At 35.6% G+C, this 17,317-nt stretch overlaps 2 protein-coding genes across 3 annotated transcripts in view; both read left to right on the forward strand.

Annotated features, from left to right (window-relative positions):
- Positions 1 to 7,482, forward strand: part of LOC123536317 (dnaJ homolog subfamily C member 25-like) — a 36,056-nt gene extending 28,574 nt beyond the window's left edge. For both annotated transcript variants that reach the window (XM_045319414.2, XM_045319415.2), the window contains exon 11: positions 474 to 7,482. In XM_045319414.2, the coding sequence (XP_045175349.1) occupies positions 474 to 596 (123 nt within the window). In that variant the 3' untranslated portion in view covers positions 597 to 7,482. The remainder of the gene's footprint in view (positions 1 to 473) is intronic.
- Positions 7,483 to 15,135: 7,653 nt separating this feature from the next.
- LOC123536077 (uncharacterized) overlaps positions 15,136 to 17,317 on the forward strand; it is a 55,868-nt gene continuing 53,686 nt past the window's right edge. The window contains exon 1 of the mRNA XM_045318883.2: positions 15,136 to 15,294. Within this exon, the coding sequence (XP_045174818.2) occupies positions 15,271 to 15,294 (24 nt within the window). The 5' untranslated portion in view covers positions 15,136 to 15,270. The remainder of the gene's footprint in view (positions 15,295 to 17,317) is intronic.

The following is a 17,317-nucleotide window of genomic DNA, read 5'->3' on the forward strand; positions in this document are numbered from 1 at the left end:
ATTTAGTTTATCACAAATTTCACTACAACCTTGACTATCATGAAGATTACGTGTTTTCACTATATAGATCCAAAACATATTTATAGTTTATCATTAAACTCACTAAGTTACAGGAAGAAGAAATATCTAGGGCATTTGTTTCTGTGTAAGATTGAGATTTCTTAAAGCAAGTGAACATGAGATCAATATTTTCATGTGTTGCACAGCCACAACTGAAAATATAAGATCTGGTATTCAGTAACTTTAACCCTTATCTTGCTAAATTTCTGTAATGAAATTGTCCATATTTCTTTAAATTTGAACAGTACCATAAACTGTTAAAAGCAGTGCTTACCAAAAAGATACTGACTGAATGGCGAACAGAAATAAACCAAGGTATAGTAGTTACTGTGTGTGTAGGAAATACATGGGTGTGTTTAAAATTATTGGAGGCTTTAGCATATAGCATTCATGTTTTCTGCTTTTTATTTCAGGAATGGAAGAAAGAACAAGATGAAGAAATGAAGAGCAAATTAGCAGAGAGCGCCCGATACAAAAGTTACAGACGTTATATGAAGAAAGGTGGGGCCGGACAGATGACATTCGGACCAGAATAATGCTACTTCATTATAGTGCTATCGTTTTAATGTGTTCAAGTTAATAGTTCTAGTATCTTTTAATAAATTGAAACAGTATCTTGGTAGAAAGGTTTTAGAAAGAAAATAAACACTGCTGATATCACAGGATGAAGGAAATGTTTTTCATTTCCACACAGAGACTGCTGACATGGGTGGGGCAGTGTTAGAGGAATACTATAGGTAATGTATTTCTCTAAGAGGTGGAGGTCAACAGGATATATTCAGATCTGAGGATGCAGAAAAAAGATTGTGTTTTTGCCAAATGTATTTAAGTATTTTTCAGTTGTAATAAATACTAATGCAGTTGAAATATGTTTCTGGAACTTGGGAGAAATCTGCAGAGCAAGAGACAAACATGAAAAGTGGACTTACACTTGAATCTTGTCTTCTGTAGAAAATGAAAAGCATTTCATTTGCATATTAATAGAACTTAACCAGGTGGTCTCATTGCCATTGGCAACAAGTGTTTATAATACATTTTTCATTACATTTGATTTATTTGCCATATTTAATAAAACAGCTTTCATAATACGTTTTCCTTTTGAAGCTTTGCCAAAAACTATGTTGAAAAAAAAAATACAGTCGAACCTCGTTTGCTTGAACTCAGATAATTTGAACACCATCCTTCGCTCAAACTCGTCCTCCATCCCAGCAAAATCCTTATGTAATGTATATTGTTTGACCCCCGAAAATGTAAACACCGATAATTTGAACTCTTGAACTTAACCAATGGTCCAGACAGACTTTTGATAGTGCATTTCACATCCTTTGAACAGACATTACAATATGTTTGCCAAATATTTGCATCAGTAGACTCAAGACAGGAAATTGATTGAGAGGCGCTTGTTGGTACATATATTTACGTCTTGTGAGATACTCAGTTACAGATAGCATTGTTTGCACTTGTTATCTAATCTTCTGTTTGCAATAATGATTTGATTCTTGTTAACTGCAGGGATGATAATTTTTGTTTACAGCAAATGAAATTTGAATTTATACAATTTTAAAAAAAACCTTTGCAAAAATTAAAGGCTATATTGTCAGTTATTACCAGTAAAACTTAGCAGGTAAACAAACTAGTGACTTTTATATGAATGCCTGAGCAACATTGTATAATGTGATAATGTTAAGCGCTTACGGAAGGTAAGGTCAGTGGTTCTATCCAGGTGCCCTCTCGTGATAAAATGATACACGGAGGGGCACCTGGGGTCTTCCTCCACCATCAAAGCTGGAAGGTCGACATATGACCTATAATTATGTTGGTGTGATGTTAAACCCAACAAAAAAAATAATGTAAAGATGAACAAATCTATCAGTAAAATTAAAGTATTTCATTTATATCGATTTCTAATGATTTATGTGCAAAAGTAAATTGTTTAGTGATAATTGTAATTGTGTTGTATGCAGATATACTTTGTAAGAAATAAAGTAGCTGTTATTGTACTTGAAACACATGTACCACTAATGTTTCCATTTAAAGCATGATACATCGTATACGGTATACATGTGTCAGTAGTCGAGTAACCAGATACACAATGTGGTGTAATGACCTAAAACTTTGATGACTCTATTTAATGATAACTCCAACAAATTTTGATCGTCCCATCGAGTTCCAGCAAACAAAGTTTGACTGTATAATAATTAAGTGAAAATTTAAGAAACGGTAAACTTCAAGGATGTTCAAAGTGATACATATTTAAACAGGGTCTTTGAACTAATTTCTCAATTACATTATTAGCTCAGAATTTCTGTATATGTTAGAGCCAGGCAGTAATACATGAATTGCTTTAGGAGACAATGTCAGCACATGCCATTTTATACTTGGTACATGGACAAGATGATCAGTATTGGTAGTAAGTGGAAAGGGACTTTTGCACAGATTCTTTTGAGAATAAGTTAGGGTTACCAGTTTTTAGCTCGACTATTCGAAGAATAGTCTAGCTATTCTACTCACCCTGGCGTCGGCGTCGGCGTCACACCTTGGTTAAGTTTTTGCATGCAAGTACATACAGCCATCAATTAAAGGCATATAGCTTTGAAGCTTATTTTTTCTTTTTCTAGGTCAATTACCAACCTCTCTGGGTCAAGTCCCATAACTCTGACATGTATTTTAAGCAAATTATGCCCCCTTTTGGACTTTGAAAATTTTGGTTAAAGTTTTACATGCAAGTTACTATCTCCAAAACTAATGCAGATATTGATTTGAAACTTAACATGTGTCTTCGGGGTTATAAAACTAGTTGATAGCAGCAAGTCCCATAACTCTGACTTTCATTTTGGCCAAATTATGCCCCCTTTTGGACTTAGAAAATTCTGGTTAAAGTTTTGCGTGCAAGTACATACAGCTATTTCTAGAAGGCATTATAGATTTGAAACTTATTTTTTCTTTTTCTAGATCAATTACCAACCTCACTGGGTCAAGACCCATAACTCTGACATGTATTTTGAGCAGATTATGCCCCCTTTTAGACTTAGAAAATTTTGGTTAAAGTTTTACATACAAGTTACTATCTCCAAAACTAATGCAGATATTGATTTGAAAATTCACATGTGTCTTCGGGGTTATAAAACTAGTTGATAGCAGCAAGTCCCATAACGCTGACCTTTATTTTGGCCAAATTATGCCCCCTTTTGGACTTAGAAAATTCTGGTTAAAGTTTTGCGTGCAAGTACATACAGCTATTTCTAAAAGGCATATAGATTTGAAACTTGTTTTTACTTTTTCTAGATCAATTACCAACCTCATTGGGTCAAGTCCCATAACTCTAACATGTTTTTTGAGCAAATTATGCCCCCTTTTAGACTTAGAAAATTTTGGTTAAAGTTTTACATGCAAGTTATTATCTCCAAAACTAATGCAGATATTGAATTGAAACTTCACATGTGCCTTCGGGGTTATAAAACTAGTTTATAGCAGCAAGTCCCATAACCGATATACATTTTGGTCAAATTATTCCTCCTTTTGAACTTAAAACTCTTTGATATTTAACCTTTTTGGGTAATATTTTCCTGCTTCTGGGACAATATTTCGAATAGTCGAGCTTGGCTGTCTTACGGACAGCTCTTGTTTTTCCAAGGAGCTTAAGTATTTTGCATATCAGAATGAATCTCGTCATGTTTAGTTTTGACAGTTTGTAAGATGGCATATATGCAAAGTTTTAGAAGCATGTTTGTAACTGTTTTTTCTGTACCAAACAAGATAATCTTATACATGGAACCGCTTTAAATACACAACACTTTTTGATGATTAGCTAAAATCATTGTGACTGTTTGGAGCAACATTTTTGATAATAAAATAAACATGAACCTATTAAGTATCATTTCTGATGTTTAATTTTAAAATCAGTCAAGTGTGAAAAAGGAGTGAATAATTTAGGGTTTATTTCACAATGTCCAGTGAGCTATAACTTTGTGAATGAGGTCATTCATGAGGAAAATTCATTCTCTATTAGCTGTTGGCCCTAAAAAACATTTTGTCTTTTAAAAGATGTGTAACAGGCAATGTCGACTTTTTCCTATCAACAAAGGGGGTAATTTTATGACAAATGGAAATTTCTAAGTACTATGTTCTTAAAGGTTTGAATTAAATACATCTTCTGAAGTTTCTTGTGAAATGAAGTTTTGGTAAAATTAAGTCTCCCACCACACAGTGGTGTGGGAGACATTGATTTACTCCTGTCTGTGTGTCTGTCACAAATCTTGTCCGCACTCTAAGTCAAACATTTCTCATCCGATCTTCACCAAACTTGAACAAAATGTGTTTGACCATGAATCCTCGGCCAAATTCGATAACTAGCCAAATCGGCCCACTTCCGAATTATGGCCCTTGAACATAAATACCAACACTACTGATACAGGTATTCAGATGATTAGACAGGTGTGGGAGACATGCGCTTTTCTCAAAAGCACCTCTAGTATATATTAAGGCTCATTTTTACAACTGATAAAGAAACAGGTTGAAGGAGAAATTTATACCTGAAACTCACTGTTAATAAGCAGGAGTATAGAATATTTTAAGCTAAAAATTTTCCAAGGCCTTTAAAAATACAATTAAAAGCAAATGAAAAATATTTGCTGATTTGATCAGCATATCAGATAAAAGTTCCTATTTTAATGAATTTTTGTCGTTTTTTGGCTTTCATTTGGTATGTGTCAACAAAGCATACAGATCTGCAAAAAAGCATTTCTTCAGTGAATTTTTTGTCAGTTGTAGTTACATATAATGCAACATTCTTAGAAAATGTGATTGAGAACCTAAACTGAAACCAGATGTCATTTATAGCTTTTTAAAGCGGTCCTGTGTACAGTACTTTATATTTGGCACAGTACATACAAGTCATATGATACCATTACTTACATTGTTTTTATTTTAGTCAAATATAAGCTTTAATGTCCTTTAAAACACAGAAATATTTATACCTGTTTATGATTGTGGAATACAGACTTTATTTTTTGTCAGTTTATGTATATTTGTGAAATATGTTGTAGTTTTTACAAAATGATAGTCTTGCTATTTGATAAACTAGTTTCTTATTTCATATCTTTAGCTAACCACCTGACAAATAATGAGTACTTGGCTATTTTACCATAAGCAAGCTCTTTGCAACATAGTTAAATTTTACCACTGTCTTGCATTCTGCATTACAGTTTACCCTTCATACAAATTTTTGAAGCTTAAAGCCAGATTAAGCTGACAAAGGAAAACAAAAGGCACTATTCAGGTAATAACTGTTTTCACAGAGAATGGCAGAGATTAATGTTTTCAGAAATTTTGATTGGTTCTGGCTTGATTTTGTCTATTGCAATTGATTGTTTTGACTTGTTTTTCGTTGCTATTGTTCCCTGAGAATGTTTTCTCTAGATACCCACCTAGTCGATAGACATTTTACTGTTCTAAATTTTATAATCTCCCCCACCTTTAAAGAAGAAGGGGTATATTGCTATGCTTTGTTGGTCAGCCTATCATTGGGTATTTCGGTTGGAAGCACATAAATTTTGGTTTCTGATCATTAACTAGAGAAAGCTTGGAGGTACAATAGTTAATCTGACCCCTGTTGTTTTAGGGCCAGTAGGTCGATGGCTAAGGTCACAGACATCTACTGAAAATAGTTCCAGCTCCATTGATAACTAAAGAACAATTTAGCCTGCAGTCGTCCAAGTCAAAAGGATGATTGCCTGTGATCAGTACATGAACCCTTATTGTTTTGTGGGTCAGTGTGTCAAAGGTCAAGGTCATGGTGAACTTGAGACTGAAAATGTTGTGTGCTCAGCTAGTAAAAAATGCTGTGGCCAGCAGTCACTTAACTTCATGGGATGAGTGCATGTGATAAGTAAATGACCCCAATAGTTTTTGGAATAGGTAGGTCAAAGGTTTAGGTCACAGTGACTTTTATTGAAAACAGTTTCTTCCTAATAACTAAAGAACTATATGGCTTACAGTTTTGGATGACTGCCTGTGGTCAGAAGATGACAGTATTATTTTTGGTATCAGTAGGTCAAAGGCCAAGGTCACATTGACTGCAAGACTGAAAAAGGTGTCTTCACAGTAATTGAAGAACTCTTTGACTTTCTGCCATCAAACTTTAAGAAGATGATTTCATGTGGTCAGTAGATGACCCTTATTGGTTTTTAGGTCAGTAGGTCCAAGATCACGGTCACAATGACTATCACTGAAAACATTTTTGGTTCAGTGTATAGTCCTCAAACTTCATAGAATGATTGCCTGTGGTCAGTAGATGACCCATATTATGTTAGGGTCAGTATGTCAAAGGGTAAGGTCATAGTGATCTCGGGACTGAAAGTAGGACAGGCCACTATTAGGTGTAAATGTGTTTTACATACAGCCCTTGTTAGCCACAAAATTTACTGTCTGAACATATATGTAATAGCAAATTCAATATCTGTAACAATAATTGTCTTGGAGAATTCAAGTGATATTGAAGAATTATATATAATAAGAACTTTGTATGCATTACTGTATTATATGAGAAACTGTATATGGGAGTGAGAGTTTTGGTACGTAATTCGAGTATTATTCATATTTATAGATTAAAAGTGAGAATTATATTCTGGTTTAAAATACCTCTCTTTGAAGAAGAGTATGGGGTCGTGGAGTGGGGGTGGAGGTACTGTATTTCAGCTGTTCAGTCTGTTGACAATTTAGTTTCTGATAAATAATTCATGGCAGTTTAACTTTATGACTGGCTGTAGCTATTATTTTTTTCGGGAGTAAGTATGTCTGTTTGACTGTTATTGTCAGATAGAAACTGGTCACTGATATATTTTTATGCTGCCTAGTACTTTTAGTATTTCCAACAACTCTTATCAAAAGTAGCATACAGTGAATATCACCTACAAAAGCATCAGGTCAGCACACAATACCTCAATTTTGTCATACGTAAATATTTGATCATTGGAATGGCATTACGAACAGTGTAAAATTCAACAGACCTGTATCTATTGTTATAAATTATTGTCACAGAATTAAAGATCATGTTGTTCATATTGAAAGATGTATGAGCACAACAATGTCATAGATGATTGCTTGTGTGTTAAACTTTATAGGATGATATACTGTCAACAGTAGAGAATTCTGATATAGTTCTTTTATTGTCCTAGGACTCAAGTTATTTCATATTGCAAGTTACATACCCAGTTACCTGGGGCAGGCCATCATGTGGCACACACGTGTTTTACATACAGCTTTTGTTTTATGTGTATAGATAGGAAGGATTTGAATGGTTCTGTGTATATTGATACAAATTGTTCTGTTTAAAGTTGCATACAGAAATTCAAAGACATAGTGAAAACTATTTACAATATTTACTCATTTTGTTGAAGAAATAATAAAATGTTAATTCACATATATTTGTGTTGGTTTTTTTTTAGCTCACCAGAGCCAAAGGCTCAGGGTGAGTTATTAGGATCACTCACCGTCCGGCGTACGTTGTCCGTCGTCAGTAAACTTTTACTTTAAACGACATCTCCTCATAAACCGCTAGGCCAATTTCATCTAAACTTCACAGGAATGTTCCTTGGGTGAAGCTCTACAAATTTTTTTCAAAGAATTGAATTCCATGCAGAACTCTGGTTGCCATGGCAACCGAAAGGAAAAACTTAAAAAATCTTCTTCTCAAAAACCAGAAGCCCTAGAGCTTAAATATTTGGCATGAAGCATTGCTTAGTGGACCTCTACCAAATTTGTTCAAATCATGACCCCAGGGTCAAAATTGACCCCGCCCCAGGGGTCACTTGATTTTACATAGGAAAATCTTAAAAAATCTCAAAAACCAGAAGGCCTAAAGCTTAGATATTTGCCTTTTATTATTGCCTAGTGGACTTCTACTAAAGTTGTTCAAATCATGACCCCGCCCCAGGGGTCACTTGATTTTACATAGATTTCTATAGGAAAATCTTCAAAATTTTTTTAAAAATAAACCAGAAGGCTTAGAGCTAAGATATTTGACATGTAGCATTGCCTAGTGGACCTCTACAAAATTTGTTCAAATCATGACACCGTCCCATGGGGTTACTTGATTGTACAAAGAAAAAACTTCAAAACTTTCTAAAAATAAACCAGAAGGCCTAGAGCTCTACAAAATTTGTTCAGATCATGACCCCCGGGGTCAAAATTGACCTTGCCCCAGGGGTCACATGATTTACCTATGGAAAATCTTAAAATGTTTCTAAAAATAAACCAGAAGGCCTAGAGCTTAGATATTTGACATGTAGCATTGCCTAGTGGACCTCTACAAAATTGTTCAAATCATGACCCCGCCCCAGGGGTCACTTGATTTTACATAGATTTCTATAGGAAAATCTTCAAAATTTTTTTAAAAATAAACCAGAAGGCTTAGAGCTAAGATACTTGACATGTAGCATTGCCTAGTGGACCTCTACAAAATTTGTTCAAATCATGATCCCCGGGGTCAAAATTGACCCCGCCCCAGGGGTCACTTGATTTTACATAGGAAAATCTTCAAAAAATTTCTAAAAATAAACCAGAAGGCCTAGAGCTTAGATATTTGACATGTAGCATTGCCTTGTGGACCTCTACAAAATTTGTTCAAATCATGACACCGTCCCATGGGGTTACTTGATTGTACAAAGAAAAAACTTCAAAACTTTCTAAAAATAAACCAGAAGGCCTAGAGCTCTACAAAATTTGTTCAGATCATGACCCCCGGGGTCAAAATTGACCTTGCCCCAGGGGTCACATGATTTACCTATGGAAAAATGTTTCTAAAAATAAACCAGAAGGCCTAGAGCTTAGATATTTGACATGTAGCATTGCCTAGTGGACCTCTACAAAATTGTTCAAATCATAACCACCGGGATCAAATTGACCCTGCCCCATGGGGTTACTTGATTGTACAAAGAAAAATCTTCAAAATTTTCTAAAAATAAACCAGAAGGCCTAAAGCTTAGATATTTGACATGTAGCATTGCCTAGTGGACCTCTACAAAATTTGTTCAAATCTTGACCCCCACGGTCAAATTGACCCAGCCCCAGGGGTTACTTGATTGTACATAGGGAAAATTTCATAAATTTTCTAAAAATAAACCAGAAGGCCTAGATCTTAGGTATTTGATATGTAACATTGCCTAGTAGACTTCTACAAACTTTGTTGAAATCATGACCCCTGGGGTAAAATTGGCCCCACCCCAGGGGTTACTTGATTGTACATCGGAAAATCTTCCAAAAATTTTCTAAAAATCATCAGTTTGACATTTGAAACATGTAGCTCATATTTCTCAAGTGAGCAATCCAGGGTCATCATGACCCTCTTGTTTATAAAATTGAAGAGTTTAGATTTTCACTCATCACAACACAAAGTGCTTTTGGTGAGCTATTGTGTTGACTCAGCCTCATTCCGTCTATCTTTCAGTCTGTCCATCCATACTTTCTTCGAACAACAGCTCCTCTTAAACTGTGTGGTGAAAGTTGATGAATGGTCACATTCTTGTATGTATATAATGGAAATTTTAAAAATCTTCTTGTATGAAACTGCTGACCCGATTTTAAAATAATTTCACACAAATGGTCGTTGTTTGACCCTCTACCAAGAGTATTAAAATTATTCTGATTCGTTAAAAAAGATGGCTACCAGGGGATGTGGTCACTTTTCCCTATATGTATGTAGTGGAAACTTTAAAAATCTTCTTGTTTGATACTGTCTCACAAAGTCGTATGTCATCATTCCCACTACTTCCCCCAAATACACTCGCATTACCCGTCCATATCTATTTAATAGAATCTTTTAAAACATGCTTGTCGGAAAACAGTGACACTATTTAAAAATAATTTCACAGACATTTTCCTTGCGTAGTCGTCTACTGAAAAAAGTAAAACTGTTGAATCACAATTACAATCTGTGTTCTCAGTTTTCTGCCCTTCTGAGAATTGTGTCGGGGTACGTAACTTGTCATCCATTCTGACTGAAAATTAACATTAATGTTTATCATGTATATACTAACATGACATGATATCACAACCATGACCCAGATCCCAAACTTCAGTGCCAAGGTCACACTCAGATCAATGGTTTATAGGCTCCCGTTCCTGTCTGGTCAATAACTGTCATATGTAAACAGATCTTGATATGACTCTGATTAGTCACTATAATGACACCTGAGTCACTAGCTCCAAGTTGAAGGTCATGTTATCTTACAACTGTCCGTATCGTCTTCAAGGGTTAATTTTACCATAACTGGGCTACCCCATATATACACATCATTTCTCTTCCTAGAGCTGGTTTTCATTTAATAATGTAGTGTACTATTTGAAGCCCTTTTTGTGTGTATCTGCATGTAAACTTTATTAAATAAAAGATCTTGCAATACCAGCTGACGAGTGAATCACTCTATACATTTTATTGAATTGAATATTATAACAGAAGAATAAGTCTCCCAAAGAACTGTTTATATAGTAGTAAACAATGTTACCGTTTCTCCCTTATATCCAGTAATCAAGCATGTCACACGTACATTAATGTAGTTTTACAATGGGAACCACAATGGAACCCTTAAAATTTCAGTGATATGATCATCAGTAGGTAGATTGCTGTCATTATTACACAGCAGAAAAAGTCCTTATGTTTTATTATATGAAACATGAAATATATGTTTTACCAACAGTTTTTCACAAAACCACGAAATATAACCTATCCATATTAAACTCTTCAATTCATCTCGTTCCAATCCAAGTGAAGTCTTCATTCCGGTATGTAAGCATGGTCCTTAGTCCAAGGCCAGTTAGTACAGGTTAATCTGCATAGCCTCAGAACTCGTGGAGCACATTTTGGTTTCTAATAATTATGAGACACTGATGATAATGACGTGCAATGCCAGTACCAGCTATACAGACAAAAGCGTAAAGCCATAAGAACGTATTCATTGATTGGAACTTGTACACTCCTCAAAATTAACAATATGATTAAACTTGCAAAAGAAATATTCATTAATAATATATAATTTTCGTTCGCAGAATCAAGTCCACATGGATACTGGAAATTGGTAAAAAATTTAGTCAGAGGAAATACTTAAAGTTGCATATACCTACCTTCTGTACGAAAACAAAATGATTCTTTTGCATGCACAAATAAGGATAACTTTTTTGTTTCTATTTCTTCTTTTGAATTCTCGGATTAAATATAACTTCTCGATCGCTAGAGTGACGGATCACACTCGTGTTTTAACCCTTACCCGATTAATTCTCCTATTAATAAAAGGAGACTCAAACTATTTATATCAACTTTTGTACGTCACAATTATAACGTCATGGCGTCAAACATCATAGTGGTGCACTGGAAAAGAAACCCAAACAAAACATGTGAACATAATTATGCTGGATGTTGTCAAGGCTGCACCTTCATGATTAATTCCTTCGTATCTGATCTCCCAAAAATGACAAATAATACCGACAGTAGTCAGTTATCGACACCTTAATTGGAAGTGTAGTCTTTAACATTTTCTGTGACGTTTTTATGACGTCACAAATTCTTCCTAAACGTCTGCAAGTCTAAGCTGAACTTATGCGCGCTATTGTTTTACATCAATATATTGTTCTTACTGATAGGACGTTTCTCCAACAGCAATATTTGGAAGAGTTATCACAGGTCGTAAGGTGGATAAATTCAGTTATTTTCAAGTTTGCAGCATGACGATAGATGGGAAAGATGTCCTTCGCAGCAATTATGGAGGAAAATATATAAGATGCCAAGTTTACAGGACAGAATGGGGTGCTGATATCTGCCGACATAAAAACACAGTGTCGGCATTTTTCGACACCAGCAGAAAAATTCATAGATTGTTTCCCTAACCTGTCGATCAAGATTTTTTTTAGACTTTTAGAGCTTCCTTTATTCAAACCATAAGTGTGCTAGACACTCGACCTGGTCTCTTAGTAAAGTGGCAGGGATTCTGTCTGTCTGTTTATGCCTCTTTCCGTTTATGAATAACATTTTCGGTAGCCTCGAGCCTACATTATCAGATATACAGAACAGAACAGAACTTTATTCATAATAATATGACTTGAAAATAAGTCCATTGTCTATTGCACCCCAATTGTCCAATGATTACGTTAACCCAGGTTCACGGTCGAAAAACTAAGATTAACGATCAATAAATCAGTTTTTTTCGAACGTAAAACCAGGTTTTTCGAATACTAACCCACATTTTCGAGCGAAAACAGGATAACGCTGTAAACCATAGTTCACACTTTTAAACATAGGTTCACGCTTGTTAACCCAAGTTCACGGTCGTAAACGTAAACTATGGTTTACAAGCGTAAACCGGGGTTCACGAGCGTAAACATAAGATAAAGTGAACCTATGTTTAGGACTGTGAACCATAGCGTGCACCTAGGTTAAGGTTAACGTTAACCAGGTTTCTCGAACAAAACTATGATTTTTGGTCATAAACATAGGTTCACGTTCGTAAACTATGGTTCACGCTCGTGGACCAAGGTTCACGCCCGTAAACATAGGTTCACGTTCAATCGAGTAACCTAGTTAATCGAACGTAAATATGGGTTCAAGAGCGTAAACTATGGTTTACGCTCGTTATCCTATGTTTTCGCTCGAAAATATTGGTTAGTATTTGATAATCCTAGTTTTTCGACCAAGAACGTAATTATTGGCTAATTGGCTTGCCGAGAACCATAGTTTACGGACGTTAACCTATGTTTACGAGCGTGAATTTGGGTTTACGAGCGTGAACCGTAGCTTACAAACGTGAACCTAGGTTTACGTTCGATAAACTAGGTTTGTCGAACAAAACAATGATTTTCGGTCGTTATCCTATGTTCACAAGCATGGACCTATGTTTACGGTCGTAAACCTATGTTCACTGTCGTAAACCCAAGTTCACGGCCGTTAACATAGGTTCACGTTCGTAAACTAGGGTTTATGCTTATGAACCTAGGTTTACGCCCGTAAACATAGGTTCACGCTCGTGAACTTAGGATAACGACCGAAATTCATAGTTCAATCGAGAAACCTAGTTTATCGAACGTATGTTTTCGCTCTAAAATATAGGTTAGTATTCGAAAAACCTGGTTTTAGTTTATCGATCGTTAATCCTAGGTTTTCGACCGTGAACCTGGGTTCACGCAATTATTGGACAATTGGCGTGCATAATCGCCATCATAGCGATATGCGCTCTGCTATATATAGCATGCAGTAATAAAATATTTCACATACACATACAGTGAGAATGAAATATGTACAGACATCAATAATAAAAGTATTTAAGATATACATGGACTAGGCGATCAAATTTATGCATTCCGTACTAAATATTTCATAGTTTAGTAGCTTTCTAATTGTTTAAAACAAATCAAATAATTTAAATTATCGTTTCTCATTTTAAATGGTTTTAAACGATTTATACAAGATATAGCCAACCTATTAACAATTTTAAATCAGAAATCTAGATGTGTTTTAACCTTCTATGAATTTAAACATACTTGGATGGTTGTAATAGTAACGTTTGCCGGGCACCATAACAACGTTCGGCGAGGCGACGTTTGGTAGGGCTATGATAGGCGGGTCGCCATAATATGGTGGCTGATTTCTGCCAGTGTCGTTTTGTCGTTCTGGTGCCCCCGCCATAACGAAAGAACGACGTTTTCCTCTTTTAGCGTTGTCTCGTTCTGTCGTTCTAGCGCCCCCGCCATAACGAAAGAACGACGTTTTCCTCTTTTGGCGTTGTTTCGTTCCCCCTTTCTGGCGCCCCTGCCAAAACGATATAACGAAGAATGCAACTCGACAGAATGAAAGAACGACACTTATATTTTAACGGCGCCCTAAAAACGCCGTCTTGGCGTTCTTTCATTCTGGCGCCCCCGCCACAACGACGGAACGAAACAACGCCAAATGTGAAAATATCGTTCTGGCGTTCTGGTAGAGCATGCGCAGTGTTGTTATGTTTCAGCAGAGTAACTCGGAGTTACTCCCTTTTAGTGGAGACCGCCTTTTGGGTTGATCCTAATTCCCATATCGTACCCATACCGTACATTCGTATTCAGCAACTTTCGATTTTCACGGAGTGTGGCGGAAACATACGACGAAAAAAATCTATTTTTAGACATATTTAAGGGGCTGCTGTTTTGGTCTTAGCCGATTTCATCATGTTTATGATATGTATATAATTTAATGTCATTTTGAAAATTGTATATTAAGGTTCATTATGTTTGCTGCTAACTGATGACCCAGTTTTTCGTCATATTTAAACATGTAGTTCACAAAGGGAGTGGATATAACCACATGTTTTCTGATATTATTCTTTTCCACCAAAGCTAGAATGAATGCATTAAATAAAAAAATTATTACTTGTGTTTAGAGTAAAAATATGGCTAAGATGTTTTAAGTATTTAACCGTATACATATTTAACACTAGATAAAAACTTCCACCGTTAACGTTTTTATCAGTATGTTTATTTTTTCCAAATTTGAATAACATGAGTATTATACTTGGATATATATGCTAAGTCGCTGTTATTTTCAGCTTAAGCTTGAAACAAAACCGGGTGATATGAATAAAATGGAGTGTGAAATATGAAAGATAGGTGCCGTTTCCAAACTTGTATGGATTCCGTGAAAAAGTGTATCTATCTATTTATGAAACAGTAAAAATGGGCTTAAGCAAAATACGAAAATTATGACGACACTGCGCATGCTCTACCGGAACGCGCCATGACGCCAGAACGATATTTTCACATTTGGAGTTGTTCTTAGGGCGCCGTTTATAAGTGTCGTTCTTTCGTTCTGTCGCGTTGCATTCTTCGTTATATCGTTTTGGCGGGGGCGCCAGAACGAGGGAACGAAACAACGCCAAAAGAGTAAAACGTCGTTCTTTCGTTATGGCGGGGGCGCCAGAACGACAGAACGACACTGGCAGAAATCAGCCACCATACCATAACGACGTTTGTCGCTTTGTCGATGCGACTGAATGAAATAACGACATGGCACAAATCAGCCACCATAATGCCTCCATATATCGATTAATGTAACCATTGACTAAAATCGATAGTAAATTCCACAAGGTTTTCTTGATTTTCCATTGGTTCGTGTGATCATATGTTTTTAATGTGTAATGTCAATTTCTGGATAGATCTAGCTACTGCTGATACAAGTAGATTTACTGTGCAAGAATGATTAAACAATTGCAGAGAACGGTATGTTTACTTTTTTGTCATTTGTGTGTTGTTTTTTGTTAAATGTATTTGTTTTTTTGTTAGCTGTATCATCTGTAGATAGTACTTTGTGTCGAGGACATTATTTTAGATAAACGGTTAATTACCACATTTCCGTGGTATTTAGTAACGGGGATTTCCAGTTAAGTATTACCAATATGTGCAAAGTCGATTTCAAAATGCTTGTACAGAATACAAATGATTGTTTTAAAACAACTATATAAACAAAGGTGAAAACAATCTAAGCAGAGATAGTCGACAGTTTCTTTTAAAGACGTTAGTATAGGTCGGGTTATATATGAAGTTATCTATATATAAATCGTGGTATGTCTGACAATAACCCGGAAGAATGCCTTGTTTATTTTTATCCTAACATATTCCGCTAACCGATTATGATTTGAGTTTTACATTGATACACATGTTATAGAAGCAAAAATTATTTCAACGATTCAGCCCAACAATGTCTGTATTCTTAGAATGTGACCTATTTCACAACATTACATACCATTTTAAAGAAAATAAGATATAAACAATTTAAGTAAATATGTCTAAAACTCCAGATTTCAAACTGTAACCAGGATATATACCTTCATTTACATGTATAGTATGTTCAGGTGGTAGGGGCTCGAACTAGGTCGAAAAACTTCCAGATATGGTCAAAATAGTGAAATATTCTAAGTTTGAATTATTCCCTGTCACCTTCTATGACCTCTCCTCAAAATCTAGATCTATCCAGGTACCCAGTCTTGGTCAGACTCATTACTACACGTTCATGTAGGGTATGTTTATATTTCCTTGCCAAATGGGCTCAAACTAGGTCGAAAACCTTCCAGACTTAAACATGGTTAAAATAGTGATATTTTTATGAGCAAACGCTGCCAAACTTAATCATATGACCCTGTAGGGCTACTCGATGGATACACCAGGTACCTAATCTTGGCCAGGCCCTATACATCAACGTAAACTATTGTAGTAAGTAACTCGAAATTTCGACTTAGTAACTCGAAATTTCGAGTTAATAAATAACATATACACCTGGCACTTATGTTCTTCCGTAGTTTGCTACCTTCTGCACAACATATTTTTGATTATTCATAAGAATATTTTGCAAATTTATTATTTGTACCATTAGTCACTTTTAGAGTACTCACATTTTTAAGGATTTTTGAGAGAAATCATTTTCTCCTTAAATATTTGGGTTAGTCCCTTTAAGCATATTTTCAAGTTGTAAACTCAAATGTCAGTCATTTAATTTGTCGATCTAAAGTGGTGTTCAATCAAAAGATTGCTTTGAAAAAATCGATGTTAGCACAAGCATATTATTTTCAGCTGAAAAGGATATATTTGTATATCGAAATCGCGACCCCACGATCCTAGATCTGCGCTCTCCCTACTGAGCTAAGGGAACCACAACTTTTAGGCCATACCAAATTGATATGTCGTTCGTCGGAACTACCGCATCAATAATTTCATTCCCGAGAAAAAAAAATAAAAATTACCCGCCCGCACGTACATAAAAATCTCCGAAAAAAATATTTTTTTTTCGATTACGCGGTCCGGAATAATAACGGTAAAACAGGTTTTATCGCTGTTTTAATGCGTCAAATTGATATTGATCGGATTTCATGCGTCCGTAATACATGTTGCTGATGATCCAAACTCAAAAAGTCAGGAATTATGGTGTTGTTCATTATTTGTTTTAAATCTGGAGTGTCTTTGTTAGTGCCACACATGGCCTTCGATGTGCCGGTAGGTAATGAAATAGGCACATTCTACTTTTGTTCAATACAGTGAAAAGAACGAAGCCCGACTTGCAGGGCTTTTTCACCCTATCTCACGGGGCCGATATTCGGCCCCATTCCCAATGCCAAATATGCTCAATTTTACCCAATCTGGAGCAAAAAATTCCCAATCCAATGAAAAATTTCCCAACTGAAATCAGTTACTTTCTGTTTTTCAATAATAATTCTTTCACAATTAGTTTTGTTTGCCAAGTAAATCAAAC

The sequence above is a fragment of the Mercenaria mercenaria genome, chromosome 17 (assembly GCF_021730395.1).
Source record: "Mercenaria mercenaria strain notata chromosome 17, MADL_Memer_1, whole genome shotgun sequence".
NCBI classification, from domain to species: domain Eukaryota; kingdom Metazoa; phylum Mollusca; class Bivalvia; order Venerida; family Veneridae; genus Mercenaria; species Mercenaria mercenaria.